The sequence below is a fragment of the Hibiscus syriacus genome, unplaced genomic scaffold (genome assembly GCF_006381635.1).
Source record: "Hibiscus syriacus cultivar Baekdansim isolate YM2019G1 unplaced genomic scaffold, ASM638163v2 tig00111769_pilon, whole genome shotgun sequence".
Lineage (NCBI taxonomy): Eukaryota > Viridiplantae > Streptophyta > Magnoliopsida > Malvales > Malvaceae > Hibiscus > Hibiscus syriacus.
The window spans coordinates 4,268,034-4,279,322 of NW_024063172.1; the positions used below are offsets into that span (position 1 = coordinate 4,268,034).

At 33.3% G+C, this 11,289-nt stretch overlaps 1 protein-coding gene across 1 annotated transcript; it reads left to right on the forward strand.

Annotated features, from left to right (window-relative positions):
• Positions 1–5,776: 5,776 nt before the first annotated feature.
• LOC120169698 (WUSCHEL-related homeobox 9-like) lies at positions 5,777–6,978 on the forward strand. Its single transcript, XM_039177817.1, has 3 exons — positions 5,777–5,912; positions 5,992–6,618; positions 6,719–6,978. The coding sequence occupies exons 1-3, from the start codon at positions 5,780–5,782 to the stop codon at positions 6,976–6,978; spliced, it is 1,020 nt and encodes a 339-aa protein (XP_039033748.1). The 5' UTR covers positions 5,777–5,779.
• The last annotated feature ends 4,311 nt before the right edge of the window (positions 6,979–11,289 follow it).

Consider the following 11,289-nt stretch of genomic DNA (forward strand, 5'->3'; position numbering starts at 1 on the left):
TGAAATCTGTGCGAAATTTAGACTATTGAGCGACAGGAGAAACAAGGAAACTCAATCAATTTGATTAATCAGTTTTCACCTTTTATCGTTGAATCCTTGTTTTACATGTCAGTGTCATTTTGTGTTTACTTTGTTGTATAGGAGATTGAGCTCAACTTGTCAATTTAATTGATTCTTCATTAACAGCTTCCTGCAAAAATGTCCATTAAACTCTAATCCTTGTTTGTTGATACACTATCACTAATGAGCAATAGTGTGTCAAAAGTCTAAACTTGTATTTGGGTAGAACAAATTGGGTCGAAAGTCTAAGTGAATGTATGGATGAATTGGTTAGTAAGACTTGATAGATGTATATCCCATCTTTTCCTCATTAATGAAGAGGAGATAATTTCTTTCTTCATTTGATTAAGCCAGTTCCAGGATCTCATCTGTCTGCTGATATATGTTTTCTTCATCTGCACTCTCTTTGCCCCTCAATATTGTTAGTTTTAGCCAAATCAACTACAAGGATAAAAATGGTTAAGTATATGTTTTCTTCATTGGGTTAAGTACGTGTCAGTACCAAATCTATTGCTTATTTTTCGAAAGATACTTTGTCATTTCAGTTACTTTGGTCATTGGATTATAATAGATTCGACTCATATTATTCATATTGGATCCTCATAAATTCTGTGTGTGATTGGGGAGTGGTGTTGTATATTTAGCTGATATAATGACCTGATTGCAGGATCCTCAGAGAAAAAGTTGACATCGATTGAAGAAATCTCATCTCTGGACCTGAATACGTAAGTAATTTCTAATGTGTTGCCAATTATTTCTATTAATATTGTATGGTATTTATTATTTTTATATTTTGTGTAGCTTAATGAATTGCATCGGTGACATTGTTTGAGCATCTGCTTTTATACTTTGCGTGCTTTACTAAAGTATGAGTAGCATACTTGGTAAATATTTGGATCTTTTTTGTTACGAATGAGTTGAATGCTTCCATTCGTAGCTGGGAAATATGACCTTTTAACGACATGGTTAGTGACACAAGACGAGGGTCTTCTAAAATTTGCATGAACTCTACTATGTTGGAACCGTGAAAGGATGGTTGGTTCATCTTGTTAGTTCATACTTCAGTTCCCTTAAATTGATGTCGACTTGTGTATTCAAATATTAGGTCATGTTCAAGTTCTCACACAAGGGATTTTGTAATATGCTTCAAAAAAATGTTTTCCATGAATTTTCTTTAGTAAAATTGTTTTTACATTTTTATAGTAAAAATTCTGTCTATATTTTTTAGTTTGATTTTCTTTTCTGTCCTTAACTATCCCTAAATGGTTCTTGCTTGTTTCAAAAACATGTCTTGTGTGTTGTACACAATAAATGGCTCTTAATTCAGTTCACTTCACTAGTGAAGACGTGTATTCGTGCTCACCTCTTTGGTTTAGGTTCTTTAAATCATTTAACGTATTAGCCCCCTTTTCCCTTATAATGATATGTAATCGTCGTTTATTTGCTACAGTATACTTGCTTTGCCTGCATGGTTGTCAGAATTTGCAAAAAAGGTTACATGAATGTTTTCTTTTCGGATGTATTTCTTTCATTGGAAGGAATCTTCATTCTATTTGTTTCTGAAATTGTTATATTTTCTGTGAATGTTTGCATTTATAGTCACACTGAAAGCTACTTATCATGATTTCTTATATGTTTTCTTACTGGATGGCTTTAGATTTGCTTCGCTTTTTGTATTATTTGTTCATTACGTAGTGCCATTTTTTACTTTGACCTTTCCTTTGATCTTCTAAAAACCATAGTATTTCTTTTATTTTGTATCTTGTTTACATATTTCCCTTTTTTACTTTGTCTAAATGAAATATGTATCTTTTGTAGGTCCCTTTAGTTTGTCTCTTTTATTTTCTAGTCTAAGAATTGAAGCAAATCTTGTTCCCGAAAGTTCCTAAACCTCGGAAATGCTGGACGTAAAGCGAATCTGTTACCGATAAATTGAAGCATAGTTGGACGTAATGCGAATCTGTTACCGATAAATTATGAGTCATGGCACCAAATGCCTAACAGTAACAAAAATCAAGCATTGGATTTTGTTAAGGTAATAATGTCATTATAATAGATACTTTATATAAATTCAATACTAATTTATACTTACGGTACACACTTATTTATTGTATAGGAGAAATTTTCTTTAGAGGTCTCTGATGATTATGTGAAGCAAGCGTTAGGGAAGAGATGGAGGGACCACAAGAGCTCCTTAAAGAAAAAATACTTCAAGAATGATCTCAGCCTTGAAGAGAAGTTGCAAACAGTCCCACCAGGAATGCTCAGATACCAATGGGAAGATGCAGTCAGATTTTGGAGTTCACAAAAAAGACAGATATGATGTATTTTTCATAAATAATTGTAACAAATTGTAACTCATCATTAAAAGTGGTTGATTTATAAATTGTAGGATCGAGAGCATGTTGGTGTTGCTAGCAGGCAACAACAAAAGTTTACGTACACGGCTGAATCGAAGAGCTTTGCTTGTATAGCTAATGAGGAGGTATTATAGATCATTGAAATAGTTTTCTGTATTTCATGTACATACTAACTCATATGTAATTATATTATGGTACATTATAAGAAAATACATCCGGTTCTAAAGTTGGTCGAATCCAACTCTTCGACATGACACATACGAAGAAGGATGGCACTCCTATGATTGCTGACGCTGCAGAAATTATGGTACGTTTATTGGGTAGATGTTTTAAATTTACCTGACTTTATTTATATTTGTACCATGACATTTTTTATTTTAATTAATTATTCACTTTATTATTAGGAAAAATTGAGGGAGAAAAAGGAGGAGCATCATGCTACTGCTTCGAGTCAAGGTATTATTAATGATGATCACATTAAAAACCAAGCTATTAATGACGTTTTGGGTCCTTAAAGATATGGTCGGGTGCGCTGTCAATGGTCATTCGTTACTCCCACCAAATATTTTAGATCCAGTTTATCACAGTACACGTCATCACAGTCTCGATCTTCCCAATTAGAAGTTAGCTGAGATGGATCAACAAATGACTAACTTGAAAGCGGAAAATGAAGCAAGGGAAGCAGAGAGAGCAGCAGCAGAAGCAGAGAGAGAAGCAGTGGCAGCACAGAGAGAAGCAGCATATCAGCAGAGATGTGAAGAATTTGAAAAACGACTCAATGATATGATGCTGATGATACATAAAACGCAACCTCAGAATCCACCTTCGTAGTCTCATTTATGTTATGAGCATTTTGTTAATGTTACTGAACCGTGTTTAACTGAACTTATATTACGTTAATGAAAACTTTTTTTATTATATTGGATTTGACGTTGCTTGTTATGGATATATAGTTTGATGTTATTGTTGTTTTGTTTGTTGGATAATGGAACAGGTTGAAATAATAGATTTGGGGTAATCAAATATAATTTTAAAATTGGTTAAATTCTGAGTTATTTAGCGGCGTTTGTAATAAAAAAGTCGCAATATACCAAACATTTAGAGGCGTTTGTAACCTAAAAACGCTGTTATATATTGGTATTTTAGCAGCGTTTTTATCCTAAAAATGTCGTAATATAACGGTATGTTAGCGGCGTTTGTATCCTAAAAATGCTGCTATATAGCGGTCTTTTAGCGGCGTTTGTATGAAAAAATGCAGCGAAAGCTCAATACCTATTGCGACGTTTGTGGGAAAAATGCTACTAAATCTCAAAACTTATTGCGGTGTTTGCAATAAAAACGCCGCTAAATCTCAACAACTACTGCGACATTTGTGGGGAAAACGCCGCTAAACATCACCACCTATTGCGGCGTTTGTTAATATCGTAACCTATTGCGTCGTTTTTTTGTTCACAAACACCGCGAACTTTAGCGGCGCGTTTTTTGCGGCGTTTGTCATAACGCCGCATGTGTTTTTAGCGGCGCTTATAAACGCCGCGATAGGTAAAAAAACGCCGTTAAAAGCCAATTTTGTTGTAGTGTGAGTTAACGCGATGAGGTCTTAGATTTAGTAAATAAGATTAGTGGTTTGAATTATGATGTTGTAAATGAAGAAAATTAGGTTAAATGATCGTCTGTATAATAGGCTTTTAGAGTACTTGATATGAATTAATCAACTAATGAATTATATATATAAAAAGTTATCAAATAAGAACATCATACATGCCATTCTTGTTAGATGCAATAATTTTTGGGTGGATGAAATGAAAACTATACTTTAGGCATCAAAGTGAGATTAAAAAATTAGACGTTAAAGTGAAATTCAGGGGCTAAATTATGAATAAAACGCATTATATATGTATATTGGATGATACATTCAATGCATTATACATAACCCCTATATACTTTTTTTAGGAAGGTACTAAAGTGGAAAATATGTATATCTTATGGGTCAAATCATTAATAAAGCTTTTTTTTGTTTAATATAGAAATAGGTGACTAAACTATAACTAAAATTGATTTTTGGTTAAAAATAAGTGTATAATATTTTCTCTGTTATATTTTTAGGTGTTTATATATACAGTAATGACTGTCAAAAAAATATTAAACAATATGTGTCATATTTACTTTATTTAAATTTTTATTTTCGGAAAAATATTATATTTAAAAAAAATATTTTCTTAAAAAAATCAAAATCTCTAATTTCCCAATCCTTTCCTGTGCGTGCCTCCCTCCCCAAGCCCCCTGCCTCTTCTCCCCTATACAATTGTTCAAGTAATTGTGGTATACGTGGAAACTAAACAATTGTCTAAGCAATTACCATTTGCCGAACACGTTTAGGGTTAGACAATTGCTATTTACCGGCCACGATTAGGGTTAAACAATTGCTATTTACCGACCAGGATTAGGGTTTTAAAAATTAGGGTTAGGGATTTAAATATTAAGGCTAGAAAATTAGGTTAAACAATTGCTACTTACCAACCAGGATTAGGGCTTTAAAAATTAGGGTTAGGGTTTTAAATGTTAAGGTTAGAAAATTAGGGTTAAACTGACTATGGCAACTTGCAAGTTTTCCGGTGGTGGGTACTTACCGAAGATGGTAACGGCCGACGACAGTAATGGGCTTTGGCTTAGGTATTTGAGGGTATTTAGGTATTTTATGAAAAATATGAAAAGATAAAAGTCTTTTTGAAAATTTATAAATTTTATTTCTTGAAAAATAAAATAAAATAAAAAATTAGACCACGTTTCAAACATTGATTAGTTAATTAATTTTTAATGTAATTTTTTAACGGTAGACATTTAAAAATATAACCAAAAAAACGTTATGCATATTTTTGATGAAAAATTCTTTATGTATCTAAATATAAGTTTTTAAGTTTTTTTTTTTATATAAATTTGAGGTGAATCCAAAATATTATTTATTTGAAGACTTTTAATCACGCTCGTGATCCGATATATGTGATACTTTTTGTATATACACACCAAATTATACACGGTCAGTTGCATTATATATTAATCCTACACATATATATTGAAAGGAACTAAGGCTGATAAATTTGTAGAGTTTAAGGACCATATCTGAATTAAGCAATAGTTTATTTAACTATACATGTATTTTTTATTTTCCTTTGGGATATGGGAATGACTAATTTTTTAATGGAGAAAGTAATCACAGGGCGAGGCTATAAAGAAATAGATGTTCATGTTTGCTTAGTGCAAAGGGAAAATCTATTACTTTGCTATCTCTTTTCAGTTGGCTTTGGATATCTAGCTAGCCTTAGATTTTGGGTGCTTTGATCGCCATCTTCGTCGTCTTCATGGCTTCATCAAACAGGCACTGGCCTAGCATGTTCAAGTCCAAGCCCTGCAACACTCACCACCAATGGCAGCAGCATGACATCAACCCTTCTCTCATCTCAAGTGCTTGCCATAGACCTCCTTGCTCCTCAGGTAAAACAAAAATCACACAATATTCGGTACTTGTTGAAGACGATCCTGATTGAGAACTCGGATGATTTTCATATTGCAGGCTGTGAAGAGCGTACCCCCGAGCCTAAACCGAGATGGAATCCGAAACCCGAACAGATTCGGATACTGGAAGCCATATTCAACTCCGGGATGGTTAATCCACCGAGGGACGAAATAAGGAAAATCAAAGTTCTGTTGCAGGAGTATGGTCAAGTAGGCGATGCCAATATATTTTACTGGTTCCAGAACAGGAAATCAAGAAGCAAACCCAAACTTCGAAACCTCCAAAACACTAAACAGCAGCAGTCATACTTAACTCCATCATCTTCATCACACAAATCTTCACCAAAAGGAGCTAAAAAGAGTACGGCCATGATCATGGATGTTTCCGACTCACCAAGTGGCTCGGTGAACCAGACCTGCTTCCATCAGCAGCCTCAAACCGAGTTCTTGAACGAACCCTTTGTATTTCCTATGCAACAGGGACCTGGATTAACACAAGAGTTTGCCTTCCCTGAACAGCCAATCGTCGGGCCATGTACGAGTCTATTGTTGAGTGAGATATTGAACCACGAAGCTCCAAGGAAAGAACATGAAGAAAAGATGCTGATGCAACTGCAGCTTAGTTACTCTATGACCAATAATGCTCCTCCCGCAACTGTTCCATCTCATAGCCACCACAGTCCTGGTAAAAAAAATTATGTTGATCGTGATTCTTATCATTGTCACTAGGTGAACGTGTGCATGTCTTGTTTCTCTTACTGCATTGCGATTCCCTCGGTCGGCAGGTGTCGGCGAATTGGGTGCAGTGGATCCTGGATGTGCAGCGGTGGCCAGATCATCATCATCGACGGTGTTCATCAATGATGTAGCCTTTGAGATGGCCGTGGGACCGTTCAACGTGCGAGAAGCATTTGGTGATGATGCAATCTTGATCGACTCTGCCGGTCAACCTGTTCTCACCAATGAGTGGGGGATAACACTTCAGTCCCTTCAACATGGTGGATTTTACTATCTGCTTCGCTCATCAACTCCTTTTTCCGTATAACCCCAAGGTGACACTATATTATATTATGTTAGATTCGAATATATACATATATAAATTAGATTATATCTCGAATCCAAATGTTAAACATAAATGCTTCATAAGATTAGATTATTATATATATATAGTATGTACTGTGCATGACAGCTTGGTATGCAAAGATGATGATTGATGAAGCGCACTCTTCTCGTGTAAACACAGGAGGTGTCTTTTGCTTAACAATTAAGTTTGTGGATCAGTGTGTTTTTTTTACTTGAGTTTGCAGGTTTTAGAAATGTGGGAAATGGACGACATACAGACATTGGCTGACACTGCCCTTTTTTTCTTCTCTCTCTCTGATATCAAGGTTGCAAAATATAGCTTTACCTATATTGTACTCCTTAGGGCTTATATATTATGCATATATGTATCTGGAATAGTATGAGAACTTTATGGACCAATCTATTTTTCTTTCATTTTTCTTTAATTAAGGTAATATGAATGAAATATAATATATATATATATATATATACACACGTTTGTATGTATGTATATACGTGTGTGTGTGTGGTGTAACAATTTCTATAGCAGCAACTGAAAGCCTAAAACTCATACATCCCAGAAAGGATTGGTGGGTGTGCAGACATTTACTGTTGCTGTTTTACGTAATGCAACAGTGAATGAAGAGGTAGATTCTATGATGTGTGATGAGTGGTCAAAGGAGGTGGGGGAGTGAGTATTTGGAGTTGATGACTGGTGCAGATCTTTTGACGTGCACTCTGGTGAGAACAGTGTTAATCTCACCACCTCATGTAGCCCTAACTTACTCTTCCGATTTGACAAAGCGATCAGCCTTGATTCTCATATATGATATGATATGTCGATGAAAGAACTTTGTCTCCTTTTCTAGCTAGCTCCTAATTCTTCCTCCCTATATCTTACACATCACATTTAGCAGTACATAAATCAACATAAGCTTCGGTAAACTGTTTATATAATATTTTAATATTTATTTATTAAGTTTTTAAAAAATAAGTGCAAATAAAATTTTTATGTTTAATTAATAAATGAATGAACATGAACAAAAGTATATTTGGTTCGTTTATGTTTAAAAATAAGTTTATTTATTGACTCGTTTATCAACTTATTTATAAATTTATTTACACAACTCTCCTTTTTCTTTTGTTTTTTTATTATTTAAATGTTGATGAATGTATAAACTAAATTGAATACATGATAAATTTTTGAATTCAAAATATAAAATCTAAGAAACTTAAGGACTAATTATTTAATTTCATCATATTTCTTTAGCCTTTAGCTTATAAATAGAAGGGTAAAAATAAACAAATGAAAATGTTGATGATCATATAAACTGGTATGTTTGTGAATGTTAGACAAATATGTTCATAAATGTTAAACGAATCACATCTTTAAAATTAAATAAATGAAGTTAAACACGATATTAACAAACTAAACGAACAAGAACTAAACATGAATATATACACCTTAAAATATAATACAAACACATCCTTAATTGCCTAACTGTGTTCTTTGTATGGCCAATCAACCACTGTAATCACGTATTTTTCCACCACCCAAAAATTACAATAATTTTGGATTCCAAGCTCAATGAAGAAAACAAGCGTTTAAAAGTTACATGCATAATCGAGAATGTCTAAGGTACGAAAATCTTAATACATAGTTAAGAAAATGCGTTATCGGAAATATTAATATTTTTCTAACATTTTCAGTAAAGTACAACATAAAATATTATTTTTTCTACCATAAATGTTAATATTATACTCTACTTAAAATGTTATTTTTCTACCGAAAATTAGGTAACGAAATTAACATTTCTGATAAAAAAAATAATGTTTTAGATAGTATTTTATCAGAAATGTTAAAAAAATATTAACATTTCTAATAGTTTATTTCTTTAACCGTATATTAAAGTCGCCGTTCATCGTAACTCTCCATAATCAGAGTGATGACTGGCTGTGATGTTTTCGAGAAACGTAAGGATGATGTTTTCGAGAAACGTAAGGATGATGTTTTCAAATCTTTATCATTATGCATATACAACATCCACTATTCAATCATGCAAAGACATTCCCTATCTTTTCAAAGCTTTATCATTATGTAGGCTAAATTTTTTGAATAATGCACTGAAAAAATTAGTTTGAATAAGGATGACTTAAAATTATTTATTTACATAGGGTGAATGTTACAGTATAAAAATGCATGGTGTTCTATGATATTTATAATTTTAAATGGGAAATATATGGATTTCCATGCGTTCCCAAATTCTGTTTTTTTTTTTTAAATATATTTATGGACACTACAAGTTGTTTGAATCATGCCCTATTACCTTAATCTAGTTGCTCGAATTGTGTCCCGTTACTATGATACTACAAGTTGTTATTCCTGTTACCCCAATAAAGTTGTTTGAATAATACCTTGCTACCAAATTTCTCAAACCATGCCCTGTTATCAAGTTGTTCGAATCATGCCTTGTTACCAAGTTGCTCGAACCATGCTCTGCTACCCCGACACTACAAGTTGTTGAAGTGTTAGGGTAGCAGGGCATGGTTTGAACAATTTGGTAGCAGGGCATAGTTCGAGCAGCTTGATCAAGGTAACAGGGCATAGTTCAAGCAGCTTGATCAGGGTAACAGGGCATGATTCGAGAAATTTGGTAATAGGGCATGATTCGAGTAACTTTATCGGGATAGTAAGAAGAAGAACTTGTAGTGTCAAGGTAGCAGGGCATGGTTCAAACAACTTGGTAGTAGGGCATGGTTCAAACAACTTAACCAGGACAACAGATCATGATTCGAACAACTTGTAGTGTTTATAAGTAAAAAAAATATAGGTAACTCATGGAAATCATGTGTTTCCCATCCAAAATTATAGCATGGAACACCATGTGTTTTCTATTGGTATTGTCTCTCTATTCAAGCAAATAATTTTAACTCAGTCTTATTTGAACTATTTTTTTTCCAATGCATTATTCAAAAAAAAATTCCCACTACGTAAATATATATCTAATTGTTTTGTTCTTTTATAAGTGAATCTTTTATAAATCATTCTTATCTTATCTATAAATCGATTAATATGAATAATATACTATAAAAATTTATGATGTTAAAAGTTCGGACCCAAATTTTATATAAGAGACTAACGTCTAATTTATAAATTCTAAGTTTTATCGCACTCATGCTATAAGTAGAAGAAAATAATTCACATAAAATATATGATAAATGATTTGTATGTTTATGTTAGTTTAGTGTTCACTTTTTATATATATAGATTATAATGTCTAAACCATCCATAAATGCTAACTCTTAAATTAAAGGTCCTAAATTTTATAATATCATAAGGATCAATTGAATTGATGTTCAATCAAATTTTGTGTTAAGATTTTATAAGTTATAATTTATTATTTAAATATTATATAAAAATATCGTACTATTATAGTATATATAAGTTAATTATGATTATAATAATATTTGTTGACATGAATGGTAATTGGTTGACTGGTTACACACGTAACATTGGTTGCTGCCATGTTCTTCAGGCCGAACTCTGGGCAGTGCTTGACGACCTCCAAATAGCTTGGAACTGCGGCACGAGAAATTTGGTGGTTGAGCCTGATAACCAAGAGACTGTTCGCATGCTTAATACGACCCCTCAAGCTCATGAGACTGCTGTCACCAGAAGAATACGAGTAACAAGCTTGCTGTTGAACTTGCCACCTTGGGACGTCGAGTAAACATGGGACTTTCGTTGCTCCAGCAACCTCCTGTAGAAGTCCAGCAAACCCTCACTACTGACCAAACAGTAGGGAGCTGCAGCCACAATCACAGATTTCAGTGTTCTTCTTTGTAATAATAATAAAATAATATTTGTACATTATCTCGATTTATTTTTATTATAAGTATATAAATAAATGTGGTATTAAGAAATTGCCAATCACATAATGTTACTAACTCTGTTCCCAAACGAGCCTTTTTTTCTACAGTAACACAAGTGCCAAGAGTTTGACATTGTTTCTTCTTTCATACCCAATCCCTCCGAAGTCCGAACCCAGAAAATTAATATTATACAAATTAAAAAAAGGCGTTAATAATTTTCCTTTTTTTAAAAAAAATAATATTTTGACGCCAATTAAAGACAGCATCGGACGACAAAGAAGAAAACCAATCAAGCAAAAAAAAGGGACAGCAAAAAGACAAACGTAGGAGAGGAATGGGAGCTTACAGAGCGGATGATGACTACGATTACTTGTTCAAGGTTGTTCTGACTTCTGATTGGTGATTCAGGTGTTCGAAAATC

Coding starts and splice junctions, on each gene's coding strand:
- LOC120169698 (XM_039177817.1), top strand. CDS start 5,780: ATGGCTTCATCAAACAGGCACTGGCCTAGCATGTTCAAGTCCAAGCCC. Junction 5,913..5,991: donor TAGACCTCCTTGCTCCTCAG/GTAAAACAAAAA, acceptor TTCATATTGCAG/GCTGTGAAGAGCGTACCCCC. Junction 6,619..6,718: donor TCATAGCCACCACAGTCCTG/GTAAAAAAAATT, acceptor CTCGGTCGGCAG/GTGTCGGCGAATTGGGTGCA.